Source organism: Sceloporus undulatus, chromosome 10 (assembly GCF_019175285.1).
Source record: "Sceloporus undulatus isolate JIND9_A2432 ecotype Alabama chromosome 10, SceUnd_v1.1, whole genome shotgun sequence".
NCBI classification, from domain to species: Eukaryota; Metazoa; Chordata; class Lepidosauria; order Squamata; family Phrynosomatidae; genus Sceloporus; species Sceloporus undulatus.
Window position 1 is genome coordinate 1,252,240 of NC_056531.1, and position 18,337 is coordinate 1,270,576.

The 18,337-nt window shown below is 46.5% G+C and overlaps 3 protein-coding genes across 5 annotated transcripts in view; all 3 read left to right on the forward strand.

Moving 5' to 3' along the window:
• PXN (paxillin) overlaps window positions 1–10,013 on the forward strand; it is a 42,408-nt gene extending 32,395 nt beyond the window's left edge. Inside the window, exons 9-15 of one of the 3 annotated variants that reach the window (XM_042441476.1) lie at window positions 79–459; window positions 1,475–1,543; window positions 3,191–3,361; window positions 3,719–3,892; window positions 5,166–5,247; window positions 6,123–6,271; window positions 7,415–10,013. In XM_042441476.1, the coding sequence (XP_042297410.1) occupies window positions 79–459; window positions 1,475–1,543; window positions 3,191–3,361; window positions 3,719–3,892; window positions 5,166–5,247; window positions 6,123–6,271; window positions 7,415–7,681 (1,293 nt within the window). In that variant the 3' untranslated portion in view covers window positions 7,682–10,013. Of the gene's footprint in view, window positions 1–78; window positions 460–1,474; window positions 1,544–3,190; window positions 3,362–3,487; window positions 3,556–3,718; window positions 3,893–5,165; window positions 5,248–6,122; window positions 6,272–7,414 lie in introns of those variants that run through there. The other 2 variants (XM_042441478.1, XM_042441477.1) reach the window with 2 other exon arrangements.
• Window positions 10,014–11,817: 1,804 nt separating this feature from the next.
• RPLP0 (ribosomal protein lateral stalk subunit P0) lies at window positions 11,818–15,012 on the forward strand. Its single transcript, XM_042441513.1, has 8 exons — window positions 11,818–11,868; window positions 11,968–12,077; window positions 12,428–12,603; window positions 12,804–12,891; window positions 13,141–13,287; window positions 13,680–13,865; window positions 14,304–14,444; window positions 14,786–15,012. Exons 2-8 carry the CDS (start codon window positions 12,024–12,026, stop codon window positions 14,939–14,941), a joined length of 948 nt encoding a protein of 315 aa, XP_042297447.1. The 5' UTR covers window positions 11,818–11,868; window positions 11,968–12,023; the 3' UTR covers window positions 14,942–15,012.
• Window positions 15,013–16,047: 1,035 nt separating this feature from the next.
• Window positions 16,048–18,337, forward strand: part of GCN1 (GCN1 activator of EIF2AK4) — a 32,425-nt gene continuing 30,135 nt past the window's right edge. The window contains exons 1-2 of the mRNA XM_042441475.1: window positions 16,048–16,168; window positions 17,995–18,097. Of these exons, the coding sequence (XP_042297409.1) occupies window positions 16,151–16,168; window positions 17,995–18,097 (121 nt within the window). The 5' untranslated portion in view covers window positions 16,048–16,150. The remainder of the gene's footprint in view (window positions 16,169–17,994; window positions 18,098–18,337) is intronic.

Below are 18,337 nucleotides of genomic sequence, written 5' to 3' on the forward strand. Positions count from 1 at the left end.
TATTCTGTTTAGTACATAAACATTCTTCTGGACTAAGTGGCTTTGGACTCTCATATTTCTTCCTGCTTTCTTCCTTAGGTTATCATTCCTGCAGAATCGCCCCTCCCTCTAAGAAGAACAATTTCTATCCCACCTTCTCCCCCACCACAGATTCCTAAAGATGTTTTAAAGGGTGTTTCTGTCAAAGCTTCACCTCTCCCGCATCCTCCTCCACCACCTCCTCCCTTGCCACCTCCACCACCACCACCACCGCCGCCATCGCCACATGTCCCTCAGCTGCGCTATGTGCCATCCTCCCCTCCTCCTCAGCCTCTACTCCAGTGGGAAATGCTTTTGGAGGAATGTTCCTCTCCCCAAGCACAGGTTCCAAAAGAGTCCATTGGAATGGTTTCTGTTCCCAGGACAGTGGTATCAGTTGGCTGCCAAACAGAAGAGGATTCATTCTTCCCATCGGAGCAGGCATGGTGTCCTTCTTTGGGGGTGGGGTGGGATGATTTATTACAAGAGGGCTAAATTGGAGCCCAGCAGCTTTTTGTCTTTCTTTAGCCTGAACATTTGGGCACAGACTGTCTCTGATGCCACAGGGAGGACAAACTTGGATATTGCTGCCTAAAAAGAGTTGTCAGTGTTTATAGCAATACTGAGTATAAATGGGTAGAATAAGCAATCACTGTGTATGCTGAGTTACAGAATGCTACAACACAAAAGTGTGTGGATTGGAGGAGGCATGTAATCTGTTACTATTGGACCAAATAGTGCTTTCTTTTACAGAAAAAAGGTGGATGACCATCCCCACCTCCTGTGCTAAAGGATATACAGTATCTGCAGTCTCAAAATCCCATGTGTTGAACTCTACTTAGGATGGACCTAATATATGTTGATTTGCAGATGCCATGTTGTATGAACTGGGGCCCTTAAGCTTAATAAATACATTATGCAAATACATTTCCTCTTCCTTGTTAGTCAACCTGTATTCAAAGGAAGAATCTGAGATGTCCCTGCTGGTTCTCATGCAGCGTAGTTTTACAGAATGCAGACTCCTCCCATGCTGTGTTGTTTTTAAGAAGTGCTGCAGAAGCATCTGTACCCACATGGCTGACTGTTCAACTTCTTTCCTCCTTGGTTATGGTAATAGTTGGGAGAAGATATTCTCCTGCAAGAGCAATCCATTTTGGCATAGAAAAGGCTGTGCACAGGTTATTTTGTATGTTAGTTGAGGGTCATGTTATGACAGTCTTTTCCTAGTTCACACATTGCTGTGATGCTGTTAATAGAGGTGCATTATTGCCATTACAGTATGCAGATGTGGTGTTGAAGCTGAAAGTTAAAAATGGCTTGGGCTCAAAGCCTCCAATATGTCTGTGACTAAGCTTGGATTGGAAACAAGGAATCCCTTGAATCCACATCCATGGCTGTTTTAAATCACTGCAACTTTCAGCCTGTTAGCAATCATTGTGAATTGTGTGCTTTTCAGGTCCCTTATACTCCACCTCTGGAACGAGGCTCTCGGGTTTTGGCTGCTCGCCCACCTACCCCTGAGAAGGCAGGAAACCTCTTTCATTCCTGCTTCAGCATGGCATGTGGACAATGCTTCCCTTGGTTTTGATGTACAGTAATTCTTGCATGGTAAAACTGCAAGGTGTCCACAGAAATGCAGTTATTGTGCTCCTCCCCCTTAGGCCTAGCTTGTCTGTTTCTGATTAGTTCTCCTAAGCTTAGAAGCAACAGCAGGCCTCTAAAACTAGCTACCATGTTCCAAGTATCTATGGAGGCTTTTACAGCATGACATCAGTACTTAACTGGGATGGATTGGGATTGATCATAGAATTGGAAGGGACCTCAAGGGCCATCAAATCCAACTTCCTGCCATGCAGGATCAGATACAACCTTGAATCTCGTCATGGTAGATACAAATATAATCCTCTATTAGTACTTAATATCATAGTGTCCACAATATACTAAGGAGTGCTGATGTACATTTTTATATTGTGATGGAGTTGCATATATCCACAATAGGTGGACATCACTAAACAGAAGAGATCTTCTAATCATTATTGTTATTCCAATAATGGAAGAAAACCACCTGTACAGCAATGTATTTCTGTAATTGCTATTTCCATTCCATTAAACCAGTTAATTCATCCCTGTTAGTCTTTTAAGAACTGCTACATAATTTTTTCTTGTCTTGGTACTCAAGCTATTCTTGAGTTGGCTTCATACTGAAGGATTGAGATTGTTTTATTTGCTATGCACTGGCTTCTTTCCTCCTCTGCATAATATTGTGTTTTCTTAATTGGTCTTTCCTTGGTGTGTCTCTTCCACTTTCTCTCTAATTACTTTACTAGGAGGAGAAAGTGTGAGCAAGGAAAGAAGTGAGGAAGCCAGAGTTAGCCATAGCTTCCTTTTATGTCGAAACCACAATGGAAACCAAACTGTCCAAAAATTTGGAAGCCAGTCTTGAGCCATGGCTTCATACTATGGCTTGTTTGGAAGTTGTTAACCACTGCTCCCCATCTGGATGTCACTGGAAGGAATGCTTAATGAACCCCCTGAAATTGTCAGTGAATTGGATCTTAATATGATTTCTTGTGAACTTCGGATTCTGCTGTGGACTCACAGTGAGCAAATCATTTCTAAAGACTGTCCATATGGCTGTACAGGTGTGTTTGATAGCTCACAGACAGGGTCTTTGGAAAATTGTGATAGAGGGCCTTTATAGAGCCTACCTTGTGTTCTGTGCTGAGAGAAAGGTAAGATATAAAATAAGGAGGATCCCCTATGACCCCTTATTCAGTAAAGGAAGCATTTGCCAATTTCCTCACAGTTAATACAGCCTTCCTTTGCCGAGGGTGTATGGTAGCCATGATTCTGCTTGGAGCACAAGAAATATGCAGAATATGGTATTGATTGCAACATTCAATGTCTTAAGAATGACACCTTTTCTTTGCCTTTTCTTATGTCTTGTCTTTTCTGTTAATTTGCCTGAGATGTGCCTTTGCTTTGCAGATGCTCAAAAGCGTTGTAACCCATGACATGGGGAGCTTTGCTCTGAAAACATTTTAGCTTTGAGTGTGATACTTTTTCACCTTCTACACTTACATCATCATTGTTCTCTATTGATGGCAACAAATTCTTGTTGAACTTTTACCGACTCTTGCCTGATGGTCTTCATTTTCTCTTTCTCTTGCAGTTCATGTCTCAAGGTAAAAGTGGGAATAACTACCCATCCTCTACTCCTCCAAAGCCTGGTAGCCAGTTGGATAGCATGCTTGGAAGCCTCCAGTCTGACTTGAACAAACTTGGAGTAGCAACAGTTGCCAAAGGTGTATGTGGAGCCTGCAAGAAACCAATTGCTGGACAGGTAGGTTGAGGGACAGCTCCCTTCTATGAGAGTCTTGAGCTACAACTGGGAGGGCTTTTGAATCATACAAATGAATGGACTGGCAGTGCTAGAGAAACTGAAGTACTCTATTTATCCACTGGCCAGGTACGCTGTAAGCTCCTCCAGTGACCTCTACCCTGCCCATGAGGGACTGCCCTCTTCTGAGATGATAGGTAATTCAGTTTTCATGCTACCAGTCCAGGGATCCACCCAGGTTCTTAGATCTTTCTCTCTCATTTGCACAGAGCTCTGCCTGATGTGTTGTCCTGTGTAAGTTGCCCACACTTGAGAGGTGGTGCATCTGCTGTAGCCAAGGCTTTCTTCTTTTCCCACCAGGTTGTCACAGCGATGGGGAAGACTTGGCATCCTGAACACTTTGTCTGCACCCATTGCCAGGAGGAGATAGGATCACGGAACTTCTTTGAGCGTGATGGCCAGCCCTACTGTGAGAAGGACTATCACAACCTCTTCTCCCCTCGCTGCTACTACTGCAATGGCCCTATCCTGGATGTAAGTCTCTCATATGTGTGGTGGCTTGTTTATCTTTTATTGGTTTCTGGGTTACACCAGAACTACTTAGCCACCTTCTCTCTACTTTGTGCATCCTGTTGTTTTTCACTCAGTTTCTTTTGCACCTGCCCAGTGGATGTCAGTAATCCCGATTCTATTTGTTGGGATTTTTAAAATTAAATTATGGTGCATGCATACATTCAGTATTCATATATGATTTGTACTCTTAAGAACCTACAACAGACATAGCAAAAGTATATACCGTATCTTGTATTTACCTCAGGTATGGGAATCAACTGCATCCCACATGCAGTCTTCAATGCCATTTCTGCATCCTTTTTTTCAAAATAACATTTTAAAATTCCAGAGTGAATGTCCAACCACTTCCAGTCTTCTTGTTGTATGTCCATATTATGTTGTTTTTTTCTTGGCAAGATTTATTATTCAGAGGAAATTTGCCCTTGCCTTCTTCTGAGACTGAGAGAATGTACTTGCCCAAGGTCACCCTATGGGTTTCCAGATCTGAGCAGGGTTTTGAACCCTGCTGTCCTAGAGTCCTGGTCCAACGCTCAGACCACGACACCATGTTGTTTATGGTTTATACAAGAATTAATTCATAACAACATATCAGTTCTTGGTTCTAGTCATAATCATTTTTGAAGGTTTCAGTTTTCACATTACAGATACGGATGTGTTTATATGATGGAGAAGGGTTTGAGGGGAAAACAAGTATTCTTATTGTTATGCTTGGAAAGCAGTTAAGAGTTTCGCTTACCTGGGTCTTCCTATTCCATTTTCTTCTTGTCTTTATTCTCTCCATTCATAGTACATAAATGTTTTAAGATTTCCTTAACTCATTTTACACATCTCAAATATGATGAAGCCTCTAAGAAGTCATTTCACTATGAACAAGTTAATTACAAGGCTACTCCAGAAGGTGCAGAGTGACCTGTGTGGAAGCTCAGCAGGCATGGCTGGGAATCTGCCACTGCTGCCCCTGCCCCTAAAGCCATTGTCATACAGCCTTGTGATGTTAGGCAATTATAAGAGAAGGCAAGTTCTGAGTCCTAATTCTGCTATAGGATTGGACTGTTCTAGAATGCGGTGAGTTGTCTCCTAGCTCCATACAGGATCTCCTTCTCCTCTCAGATTACCACCTTAGAGTGCCTTACTTTTCTCTCTGCCCTCCATATTCCTGTACCTTCCACTCTAGGTTCTCCTGCATGACTTAGCTTTGGTTGTGTGCTTATTGTTTATGGTTTCTCCTTTTCAGAAAGTGGTGACAGCCTTGGACAGGACATGGCACCCAGAGCACTTCTTCTGTGCACAGTGTGGAGCATTTTTTGGTCCTGAAGGTATGATTTCCAAGGGCGGGTGCACAGATTTGCATGCAAGGGACTCAGTGTGAACTACCCCTGTGTGTGGAATTGAAGGTGATACCTCAGGTTGCATCGGCGATATATGGTGTCTGATTGCCATTTCTCCTAAGCAAGTCAGTATTTCAGGTTGTAGTCATGTATTTTAGGTTGGTGTGGATGATGGTTATCTTCAGGCAAACCTTGCACAGAACAGATTTTCCTTTGACATTATGATTGCATAGAATCTTTTATTATATTTACATGGAATATTTTATAGTTCTTAGAGTTGGCCTAGGATGTGTGTTGCCCTTGTTCCAAGTACAGAAGCAAATTCTGGAAGTTGAATTTTACTTCAAAATTGGTGGTGGGACAATACCTCCCACTCTGTCATATCTGAGAGGGAAACAAGCTGGATTCGGTGGTCCAGGACAGGCCATGTGTTGCACATAGAGCTGTCTGCTAACAGAAAGGAATGATAAGAGAGTTCAAGAGAAAAGGCTGTGGGGGTCTGCTGCTCAGTGCCAGGCAACTGAAGTGGTTGCCTCCTTTTGCCCAATGATAGGACCTGCCCTGATTGTCCTGTTTACCAGGAAGCAGAATATAGAACTATTGGACTAAAATTCCCCGGCAGGTTTCCATCCTCCAACTTACTCAGACTCTTCAGTCAGTCCTAGAATTGTTTACTCTGAGCCAGTTCCTTCTATGCACATTAGGATTTACTCATGTATACATGTGTTTAGGACTGCAGCATTAAGACAGATCTCTGAATTGAAACTTCATAGCCACTAATAGTTTTACTCACTCCATCTAGTTAAAAAAAAGCCAACTAATAATTTTAATAATTCTGTTATGCTTTTTGCTCCTATTGGCAGGCTTTCATGAGAAGGATGGCAAGGCCTACTGTCGCAAGGATTACTTTGACATGTTTGCTCCCAAGTGTGGAGGCTGTGCCCGTGCCATCTTGGAAAACTACATCTCTGCCTTGAATACTCTCTGGCATCCTGAGTGTTTTGTCTGCCGGGTGAGAGCATTTCAGGATTTCCATTTTTTCCCATTTAGCACCAGGGTTAAGGGGAAGGAGAGACATGCATCCACGACCATGTCATCAAATATGATCAGTTTCATATCCTAGGTCTTTAAGAGTCTTGACACCTTGGTGAGGGAGGGGATTTCCACTTTGCTTTAAAATGATTACTAAGAAATGGCCAGGGCAATCTCTACTGCATAGTTGGAATGTTTGGAGATCATAATGCTCCAATATTTGTTAAGCCTTGCTGGGCTTCTGCTGGCAGGAAAAAAACAGTTGCATTCACTACTCCTGTCTTCCCAGAATTTCTTAAGCAACAACAAAACTTCTCATTGCTTGCCATGGCAGGGAGCTATTTATGCTAGCTCATTTGTTACATCTTCTGGTGTTAGGGGCATGTCAGAAGGCTGGCAGAACATTGGAAGTAGAATCTCCAGAACCTCCCCTGACCGGCTTGTGCCACAACTCCACTCTGTTCCCCTGTTAGCTCTTCCAGCTCTGGGTTGACACCCCTGGGGAGGAATGAGTTGCAGATCTTTCCACAGGCACAAGGATGGGGATCTGCGTCTGGAGCTCTGTCTGCAGCCTTGGAAGGAGGGATACCCATGGGGCAAGGGGAGGAAAGCATCCTGGGAATCAGAAGGTTCAACTGTTCCAACTTTTCCTCAATTGATAAGAATACAAAAGCCCAGCTGGATGGCTGACAAAGGAGGCTGCTGGGAGTTGCAGTCTAACAGATATATAGAAAAAGTCACAGTCTTGCACCACAGCCTGAATTGACCTTCACTAATGAATCTTCTTATGGAGACTAGTTCATTTGTGAACTGGCTCTATCACCCGTGTATGTGTGAGGGGCGTCTCTTTGCATGTGCAGAGTGCACAACTGTCATTTCTGTACTGTCAAGGAATATGTGCGCTCAGTTCTTTTACTACTAATCTCCCATTAAGCGCGGAGTTTGAAAGCAGCGGTGATCCAGGTACCCCCTTTGCCTCCTATCCGCTTGCAGTACGTGTATTTGGGGATAAGGCAGGAAATGTTCTTCATGGGTTCCCTCATTCGGACCCACATTCTGCTACTAGCACTGTGCTTTTTCAGTTCCAGCACCAACTGCAATGTTTCTTCTCCTCTCCCCACAGGAGTGTTTCACTCCATTCATCAATGGCAGCTTCTTTGAACACGACGGGCAGCCCTACTGTGAGGTGCATTACCATGAGCGCCGTGGCTCACTGTGCTCTGGCTGCCAGAAGCCTATCACCGGGCGCTGCATCACTGCAATGGCCAAGAAATTTCATCCTGAACACTTCGTCTGTGCCTTCTGCCTCAAGCAGCTCAACAAAGGAACCTTCAAGGAGCAGAATGACAAGCCCTACTGTCAGAACTGCTTCTTGAAACTCTTCTGCTGAGGCCAAATTCAGCATCCTTTTTGCTGTCTTGCCTCTTTGGACATTGCCATATTTTAGCAATCTGTGGCCATGGTGGTCTGAGAAGAGGAGTGAATGAGTGAGTGAATGAATGAACGAATGAATGAATGGTGAGGTGGGACAGGACAGGATGAGATGCTTAGTGTTGTTCTGGAAAGGTGGGGAATCCAGAGAGTGATGCACCATGGACCATTCAGTCAGAAAGCAATTGAATAAGGAAATGCTGAGAAACTGCAAGTATTATACTAGATTGACAGCTGAGCCAAACCAAGAGGAGAAATAAGGAGGGAGACTCTGTTTGGTGGGAGAGTTCTGGAACACAACCTCTTCTGACTGCATAATGCATTCTTGATAGCAAGGGCCCAAATAGCCCAATAAAATTGATTTCATTGCAAGGATAAGGAATCAGAATTCTCCCCTCTATCAGGAGGGTTGAAAGCACATATCCCAGTGCCACATAGCATGGGCTATGTTGGTAGGTTCTGTGTGCTGAGGGAATACTAATCCCAACAAGATGTCCTACTCCCTGTTCATGTCTGTGTTCCTCTAACACTGCAGGGAGACAAGCTTGCAGTCTTAGTGGAATGTCCAGCATGACTCTCGTCATCACAGATATGTATAGGGTTGATTGTTGGTTCTGTTTGCACTCCTGTCCCCTCTCCAAATGGGAGTATCTCCTATTTTTGAGAGGCTACATTCTCCACTGCTGCTGCCATCAAAACCCCTCTAAACAGAGGTGCTCTTGGTGAGGTTGGGAAACAAATGACTGTATGAAAAAATCTGGATAAGCAAGATATCCCAGGCCTCCCAGAGCTGTGTTTTTAGGCAGGCATGATAACCTGTGTAATGATTTCACCTGAAGAGTAAAGGTGTCAGCACTGTCTTTTTTCTTTCTTTCTGTCTCTTTTCTTCATGCATATGTCCATCTCTTGCTATTGTGAAATATGCCCTCAAGAGACGGACTTCTGAGCAATAATCCTTTTTCTATCAACTAAATAGTTTTAATACATGCCTCAGTGACTGTGTGCTTTCTCTCTCTGTCACTCTCTTTCGGTTGGTTTGTGTGTGAGAGACTGTCCTTTGCTATCAAACCGAATACTGTGTGTTTGGGTGGGCGAAACAATTTATACACTGAGTCTCAAATTCATAACAGAACAACTTTTAATCTCTTGTATGGAAATTTTAGTTTTTTGAAATAATTTTCAATGGATGACTTTCATATCTTGATTGTTCTGGGCAGGGCCCTGGTTGTGTTGGTTCCTGCATCTATAGCCTTGATGCTTTGTTAAACACAACTGTTAACCTGATAAATGTTGTCTTTTTAAAACTGGGTTGGGTTGGGAGGGTGTGGTGGGAGAGGGGGAATGTGCAAGGAGTGTGTGTGTGTGTGTTATTATTTTGCTTTTATTAAGTAGCTTTTCTATCGATCTGAGCTCAACTGGAACAGATTTTTTGTAAAGAAGAAAATAACATGTAAACTGCTGTATTTCAAATTATTTGCTTTTCTCTCCAAGCCTAGTGTTCCAGGATCTCAAGCAAGTCTTAATTTACATCTATTAGGAGAAAGAGCTCAGAAATGTAATTGACTTGGAGTTGAGCTTCATAATCTGTTTCAGATGCTGAGGTTAGGCCCTGTGTGTTGATTTGCCATTTGATTTTAACATATATTTTTGGACAGGTGTGCCATAACTCTTTAGTATGCTGCAATGCTGCATGTGCACAATCAGACACCCTGATACCTAGGTGATCCATTTGTCTCTAGTCGACTGAGCTAGGGATCGGGCAGCAGGACAGCCATAAGCGGGTAGGAAGAAATACATTGCTGGATCTAGGTCGGTTAGCTCCATAGATCCTCATACCTCGGTCTAGGTGTGCTTCCTCAACTGCTTATGTCTTCTTCTCTTGTCACACATTGGCCACTCATGGGTTGACATTTGCAGGTTGTCTGGAAAGCTTATCGCTCTCAAACAGGACTGGGTAATTGTGGCCTTCCAGATTTTGTTCAGATAGCAGCTAGCTAGGAGAGCAGTGTTGAATTCAGACAGGCTGAGACCCTACAGTGATGGTGAACCTATGGCATGGGTGCCAGAGGGGGCACTCAGAGCCCTCTCTGTGGGCATGTGTGTCATCACTCCAGTACAGAGTTTGCCAGAGTTAGTACCTAGAAAGCCACAGTCTTGCACCACACCACTTTGCAATAAATAAGTTGGTTTTGGGTTGCAGTTTAGGCACTCGGTCTCTAAAAGGTTCACCATCACTGCATCAAGTTTGGAATTCAAAGATATAGCTATGTTAGTCTGTAGAATCAGCATGTAGAGAGATCTTGTAGCATCTTTGAGACTAACCAAAAAAAGTTGGCAGCATGAGCTTTCGTAGACTAAAGTCTACAAAAGCTCATGCTGCCAACTTCTTTCTTTCAGTGAGTCTCAAAGGTGCTACAAGATCTCAAGTTTGAGAGCATCCAGAGAGCACAGTTGCTCATCCCTCCTCTAAAACACAGACCGAGGTGTATGTGTGTGTGCATATTGTCATTGCCATATGTAACCACAGCAAGCATCCAGATGTCCTGGATCTGAGGCGGTGCTAGGCAGACCAAAGTAAAGAGCTTTGAGTGGGAAAGAAAGAAAGAGGCCAAAAGCTACCAGTTCCTATGTGGCAATCTTTAGACTGTTTGTGCCACATTGCCACCACCGACTGCCTCTGCGAACTGGGAATTGTATCCGCCTCCATCTTTGATGGTGGTAGGAATGATGCCAAATAATATTGTACAGGAAGCCTGCCAGCTGGTGAAAATGGTAGTGTGAGCGTAGTGGTGTGGGCAGGACAGGCCTGCTCCATTATGCGGGCAGGAGACTGGTCAGGCTATAGAGAAGTTGGTTGAAGTTGGGCTTCTTGGATTTCTGAGATGTAGTATTTAGAGCCGAACGCGAGGAGGCAGGCTGCAGTAGTCCGGGGTCAGTTTGCAGAAAGCATTTTTCAGTGACCGCTATTGGGGTTTTCATTTTGCCAATTAGAATTAGGATATTGTGTGACTTTTTTATTTGGTTTACGCAATAAAAAAAAGTCAACCCTGGCGTTCCAGGGACAGCCATGGCAGGCTGTGCAGTGGGTCTCCGCTGAAGATGGTGTGCCATGGTGGTTTTTAAATGCCCCCACACTCCCATAGCTGTGACATTGGAAGCCTTTGTGGGCTATGGTTTTGTTTTGATTCCCCCCCCCCTCTTTAATTCTTTCAATGCATTGGAATGAAGTGGGTCTCGATGAAAGCTCCCCCAGCTCCCCAGGATTAAGGTGGAAGAGGGGAGAGGGTCCTGTGGAATAACATTTCTCCCCCCTCCCTGTTTTCCCTTTTGTAAAACACTTAATTCTGCTGTTTCCGCTCCCTTTTTCCAACTCCTGTGATTGAAACTAATAAAAATTGATGATACTTTTCAGTCTCACTGGTTGTGGCCTTCCTTACACAGTGTGTGTGATGTGTGTGAGATCTTCTCAGGGCATGGAGAAGATGCCAGTCACAGACGGCGGTGAAATGTCGGGAATCAGCTCTTCTTGAACATGGCCACAGAGCCTAAGAAACCCACAAAACACTCTTGTGACTAACTGTTGCAGCGGTGGCGAATTCGAATCTAGGGGAGGGGAGCATGACGACTCTAGGAGGCTGGGCTTGAATCCCTGCAGGGCGACCTGGAGCAAGTCACACTCTCTCAGCCTGAGAGGATGGCAAAGTCCCCTCCGAAGACATTTGCCTGTGCAGGCATTCTGTGCCAAAAACTCCAAAGACTTCCATATTTTATTCCCCTCCATGTCTATGCAGAAGTAAACTCCACTGAGTCAATGGCACTGACTAATGTAGGCCCTGAAGTAGTTCCAAAGCTGGTTCTTCCTCTTTGCTTCAGCCCTGAAATAAGAGACTCTGCTCAGGAAAGAAGAAGGCTAGGGCGCCCGGAATTCCTACAACTCCCACAATCCCTCAGCCCGCGTGGCTCTTAGAAGGGTGGCGAGCGGAGCCAATAAGCGACGCAGCCCCGCCTCCCCTTGCGTCCTCCAATCCGGAGCGAGCGGGGCGGGTCCAAGGCGCGCGCGGGCCCTGATTGGTCGGGGCGGCTCGGGGTATAAAAGGCAAGGGCGGCGGCTTGGGGCTTCCTTTTGTTTCACGGAGGCTTCGTGAGGTGAGGGACGGAGGAGGGCCGGGGAGGCGTAAGGGCCTAAAGTAGGCCGCTGGGGTAGGCCTCAGCCGGGAGGAACTTTCCTAACTCTTCCCTTTGCAGGAAACACCGTCGTCTTTAAACCGCCGCCGCCGCCGCGCGATCCTTGGGTCACCGCGATGCCCAGGGAAGACCGAGCCACGTGGAAATCCAACTATTTCCTCAAGATCATCGTGAGTCCCAGGCGGGTGGGGGGCTTGCCTCGAGGGATGGTCCCCTGAAGAAACCACGCTAGGGCGGCGAGCGGGCCTCTGAGCATGGCCAGAGGGCTCCGCTGTACCCCGGTTTGTTACCCATTGATTCAGACTGTATTTTACTTTGCCTAAAAGGACCAGATGGTTCATATACAAAGTTTGGAGAGAATTGAGCTGAGTGCAGAGTATTGGGAAAGTTGTGTTGATGTCAGCAATAGTTTCCCTTCCAAAGAGGCCGGGTTGTGGAAGCGGTGTTCTGAATTTTGGCGTATGGCTTTAGCCCAAGAAGCTTGTCTCAGTCTCTCTTTCTTTCTCTTCTTATCCTGCAGCAACTCTTGGATGATTATCCAAAATGTTTCATCGTGGGAGCAGACAACGTGGGTTCCAAGCAGATGCAGCAGATCCGCATGTCGTTGCGCGGGAAGGCTGTCGTCCTGATGGGGAAGAACACCATGATGCGCAAGGCCATCCGGGGACATCTGGAGAACAACCCTGCTTTGGAGAAGTAAGTGGCACATGGCTTTCTTGAGCTTTTATTCAGGAAGCGGGTGAGGCTAGATGGTCTTTGGGGACCCTTCCCAGCAAAGGGAACAGTCATCAATCCTTCCTACCTTGCACTTTGGAGAGAGAAGGAATAATAGCTCTATTGTAAATTAAGCTGGTTTTTAAGGTGATAAAATGATATTTATTGGTATTTTTTCCTAGGCTTTTGCCTCATATCCGTGGCAATGTGGGCTTTGTGTTCACCAAGGAGGATCTGACTGAAATCAGGGACATGTTGTTGGCTAACAAAGTAAGTGGCAGACACAGTTAAGATGATAGGGATGAGTTGTGCCACCTTTGACAAGCCCGGTGCACAGTCCACTGAGTAGTGTAGGCTTGCGTTACGTATCAGAACCCATCCCTGGGAGAGTGTCTGTGCATGTATAGTATGCTTTTAGAATAGCTCATACATCTATTGCTCAAGATCTGAGTGGGGAAAAGTGGGATCTATCACAGTGCAACCAGGATGAGCGGAAATGCATGCTTTTTTCTCTTTCAGGTGCCAGCTGCTGCTCGTGCCGGTGCCATTGCCCCCTGTGATGTGACTGTGCCAGCTCAAAACACTGGCCTGGGCCCTGAGAAGACCTCCTTTTTCCAAGCTTTGGGCATTACCACCAAGATCTCCAGAGGCACCATTGAAATCCTGGTGAGTGATGTTCTTCTCGGTGAGTCCTAGGGCGGGCAGCATTTTGCCACTTCTGGGCATAGTGTATAAAAGCTCCTTGGCTGAGCATTCTTCGGATCTTTATGTTGCTAACTTCATTTGTACCTCACAACTGGAATTCAAGGTGGCTCACAAATTGAAGAGATTACAGTGCAGTACTATTAAAAGCATACAAAGGGTCAGCATTAAGTATTATACTCTTAACAGTATTTCAATATTTTAAGACAGTTAGAAATAATAAAGAGTATTTATTTTATTGTGGAGATGATGACTTCCAGTGAAGCAAAGATGCCTATAACTTCCTGACATGGTGCAATTCTGGTTTTGTTCAGTTCTGTTCCAATTTGGGGTCTTCCCCTGTTTTTTTTCTTTAGAGTGATGTGCAGCTGATCAAGACTGGAGACAAAGTGGGTGCCAGCGAAGCCACCTTGCTGAACATGTTGAACATCTCCCCCTTCTCCTTTGGGCTCATCATCCAGCAGGTGTTTGATAATGGCAGCATTTATAATCCTGAGGTTCTGGACATCACTGAGGATACCCTACGTGGACGTTTTCTGGAAGTAAGTGGTGCCTCCTTACATGGGTTCTTCGCTTGTCTCAGGCTGAGTGTTTGAGAAATGGATCCAAAATGGAGTCTGTTAACTAAAACATGCCTGGTTAAAAAAAAAAAAAGACGAGTAGTTGGCTCAGAGAATGTGTGCCAGTGAGTATTAGTGTGCTTTACTCATGGCCTAAAGGCACCAGGTCCTGTCTGATCTTGGAAGCTAAGCAAGGTGAACCCTGATTAGTTCTTGGATGGGACACTGCCAAAGAATACCAGATGCTGCAGGCTGTATTCCAGAGGAAGGAGCTGGCATAATTCCTTGCCTAAGGAAACCCTATGAAATTAATGGGGTCTCCCTAAGTTGACAAGTGACTTGAAGATGCACATATACAGAGCATGTTAGAAGTTCTATTGTCTGAAGGACGTATGAGCATGTGTGCTTTGTTTCCCGCAGGGTGTCCGCAATGTTGCCAGCGTCTGCCTGCAAATTGGCTACCCAACTGTTGCCTCTGTGCCCCACTCCATCATCAATGGGTACAAGCGAGTCCTGGCTGTGGCTGTGGAAACTGACTACTCTTTCCCATTGGCTGAAAAGGTAACCACGATGTGAATGGCAATAATAATGGGAAGAAGCAGGTCTAATATTCAAAGGCACAGAGGAGACCTGCTTGAAGCTGAATAGTTTTGGGGTCCTAGAGGACCCTTTGAGATCACTAGAGACCTTACGTAGTATGAGAGCAGGTCTTGGTGTGTTCCACTTCTAGAGAGAGCCTCCCCACTTAATTCAGTGCAAATTTAGTAGTGAGAAAAGCTGAATGAAACCATGTGAAAAGAATGGCACTTGACTTTAGACATCTGCTGCTCTTGAATCCTTCCAGTGACCTCCACAAAAACCCTGATTTTTTGTCTTTGTATGCATCTCTCTTTGTTTCACAGGTGAAGGCCTTCCTGGCTGATCCTTCAGCTTTTGTGGCTGCTGCCCCGGTTGCGGTTGAAACCGCTGCCCCGGTTGCTGCAGCCCCAGCCAAGGTGGAAGCCAAGGAAGAATCGGAAGAGTCGGATGAAGACATGGGGTTTGGTCTCTTTGACTAACTTGCTGGTTTTGTCGTCCTCCAGTTGGAGTAGAAAGAAAAGGAACAAAATAAAGTACTACTTTATCAGTCCTCCTTTTGTTGTGGGTGTCACATTTCTTCTATAGCGCGTCACTTGAGGTTGAGAGGGCTATCCAAATAAATGCTTGGCTACCAAAATCCCTCAGTCCCAGGGATAGCAGCACCCTTGCTCCGGTTCAAGCCATTTCTTCCTATATCTTTCCATCAGTTTGGATGGGCAAGGCCCTCGCACCCAGAATCCAAACCTTGAAACTATATAGGTCCTTGTGGTGGTGGTGGGGAGGTGTATGCTTGTCTGCTACATAGTCTTCTCTTTGTGGTTGTAAAAGTGGAGGTTTCTGCCACAGAATGTGATGGGCACTGGCGTTCATGCCACCTGAAGCCTTTTTGCTTTCCTTAAGTTTGGCGTGTCCAAAATGATGGGTGGTTCTGGTTTATTCCTCAGCCAGGGGCATCTGATGCCATTCCTCTCATACCAGTGGCATGCTTTGGTAACACTCTCTCAGCCTTGGGGGCTGGTCATGGCAAGGCCCCCTGAAACCCCATGAACCGTAGGCTTGCCAGAAGTTGGAAAGGTGCACAACAAGAAGAGCAAGTGGGTTGGAGGGGGGCATTCCCAGGGCTGTCACTGGGGGGGGGGTGCGGACCACCCTGGGTGACACTAGAGTGAGGTGGTACATGGCAGTGTCACCCAGTGTGGCCTGCACCCCCCTAGTGGGGTCACTGCTTTCATTTGGAAGGCTTGGGGTCTGGTAGTCTGGCCCACAATGCATTTTGACCCCTGTCACACCACTAGGCTTTCCTGCTTTAGTGTCTCTCTTGCTTCAAAGAAGGGAGTGTAACTCCCATGACCCCAGCCCAAGGATAATGGGCCTCCTAGTCCAAAGCCACCAAAGTGGGCTGCCTTTCTCCCCCTCAGAGCCAGGACTGAGGAATTGCCCCCAGCCTTGCTTCCTGGCTTTGACCAAGGTAGGCCCCAAGCCTCTGAGGGGCCTTAGCTGGCCTGGGGGGCGGCGCTACTGTCGTCACCCAAGAGGGCGGGGTAAAGAGGAGGAGGGGCCTCCGCCAGGCATTGACCACGCCCCCTGGGCTTATAAGAGCTGCCCTCGCGGAGCCTGGGCCCAGCCGACAGTGGCAAGGAGGAGCTCCGCACTGACGCTGGAACCGTTTCCGGGTCGGAACCGGCGCCATGGCGGCTGACACGCAGGTGGGTGCTGCGCGAGGCGAGAGAGGCGGAGGGCGGGAAGAGAGGAGAGGGCCTCGGGCTCGCTTTCTCCGCGGCTGACGGCTCTGTCCAGCTGCTGGGCCGGCGGGACTGCAGCCTCTCGCCCGCCCACCCGCTTCCTTGAGGCGGCTGCCCGGTTGGTGGGTTGGGCTCTGGCTCGCAGGAAGAAGGAGGAGGAGGGCAGCTGCAGCCCAACACCTCCTGCCGGTTCGGAGGGGCTTCGGAGCCGCCTGGAGGCCGAGAGGGAGGCCTTGGCAGCCCCGCCATCTGCTCTCGGCTCAGCCAGGCTGCCCCTGCTGCTGCCCTTGGCCTGCGCTGCCTGGGCTCCCCCCTTTCTTTCCACACAGATAGATACCTGTGTGTGAATGCATGCACGCACACACACACACACACACACACACACACACCCCATACACAAATAAGCCAGACATAATTCACACACGCTCATCCCTCCATATTTGCGGCTTTGATGATTCACGGATTTGATGACTATCTCCTCTCTAGGAATCTTGAGGTCCTCCAGTGCAACTCTATGCTCAAGTTTAACTAAAAGTGGCACTGAAAGGCCTAGAGATTCCTAGAGAGACCTTTGTAGCTCCTCCAGCGCAGATCTATGCTCAGTGTCTCTCGGACGTTGACCACAGAGTTGCCCTGGAGGACCTAGAGATTCCTAGAGAGGTGTCCTCATGGTGCTTTTGTTATTTGCAGCTTTTGCACATTCTTGTGCCCCTGACCCTAGCGCATATGGAGGGACAAGTGGACTTACACACACACCATGTTTTTTTAAACATGACTAAGCCACGCACACAATCCAAACCCGAACTCATCGCAGACCCCAGATCCTCCTTTTCTACACTATTCCTCCCACCTTACAAATCCCCCCAAAACGAAACTACCCCTACCCAAATCGTCACCATTTTGCACACCAAGCCACTTGCATTAAGCATGACACGCATGAGAAAATGGACTTCCCGCTTCCCAAATCCAGAAATACTAACCATCCAGATCAATCATTTCTCAGTAATGCGGTGCTGGGGCTTTTGTCATTCATTCCCTTTGCCAGTCCCAGTGCCAAACTCCCGTCTCATCCCCCAGAGGACGATTGCTTCTTGGTTTTGTATCCTTCGCGGCGGAACCCAAGCCACACCATCACTGCTAAAAGGGCGATCCAGCCACACTTTGCTAAAAATGGTGTGAGGGCTGTTTCTGGGCCTGGGAGTTGGAGGCAGGAAGATCCATGTGGGAGGCTTTCTGCCCAATGCTATTGTTGGTTTTGTTGCTTGACGGCGATGCCAAGGCGTAAAACGCTTGAGGTTTTTTCCCCTTATGTTTGCATTGTGGTTAGTGTGCCAGAAGCACAAAATTCAGTGTCGGATTTGGGGACGGGCTTACAAACATCTTGACACCTTGCAAGACGAAATGGGTGAGGTTACCGTATCTGTTTCCGTAGTGTCCTAGGAGAGAGTATGCAGTGCTTCCTCTGTTCTATAGGACTCTGTGTGTGTGTGTGTGTGTGTGTGTGTGTGTGTGTGTGATGTCTTGTGAAAAACAGATTTGACAGCTCTTTCCTTCCAGGGGTTTTAACTCTTTAAAAAAGTGAGGCAGAAGCTACAGAAGCAGGGAGGGGAAACTGAGGCAGAGAATATGTGGCTTTTGTGAAGGTGAATGAGTTGAGGACAGTAAACCGGAGCAGTGTTGACTGAACGGTGTGTAGTCTGCATCATGTGAGGAGGCCAGAGTTCAAATCCCTGGTTCAGAGGACGGACTGAGAATTTCTCTCCTCACGCCCAACTGCCTTGGCTGTTTAGGTTTCTGAAACACTGAAGAGATTTGCTGTGAAAGTGACCACATCCAGCGTGAAGGAGCGGAGAGAGATCCTCAATGAACTCGGAAGATGCATTACTGGGAAAGGTATTCATAATATTCATTTTCTGTTGCAGAAACACTGGATAAAGAGTAGGTCTGCCACAGAAGACCTTTGGACCAAAGCTTGCCCTGTCTGTGGTGCTGAGGGACGCTTCCTTCATGTGACAAATAGCATCAAATTTTCCTTTAATCTTTGCTTTGTTTGTTTTCCTTTTTATTGTTAATGTATAGTGTTGAAAATCGCAGTTCGTGGCATATTGTAATGTTAGACTTATACTTTTATTA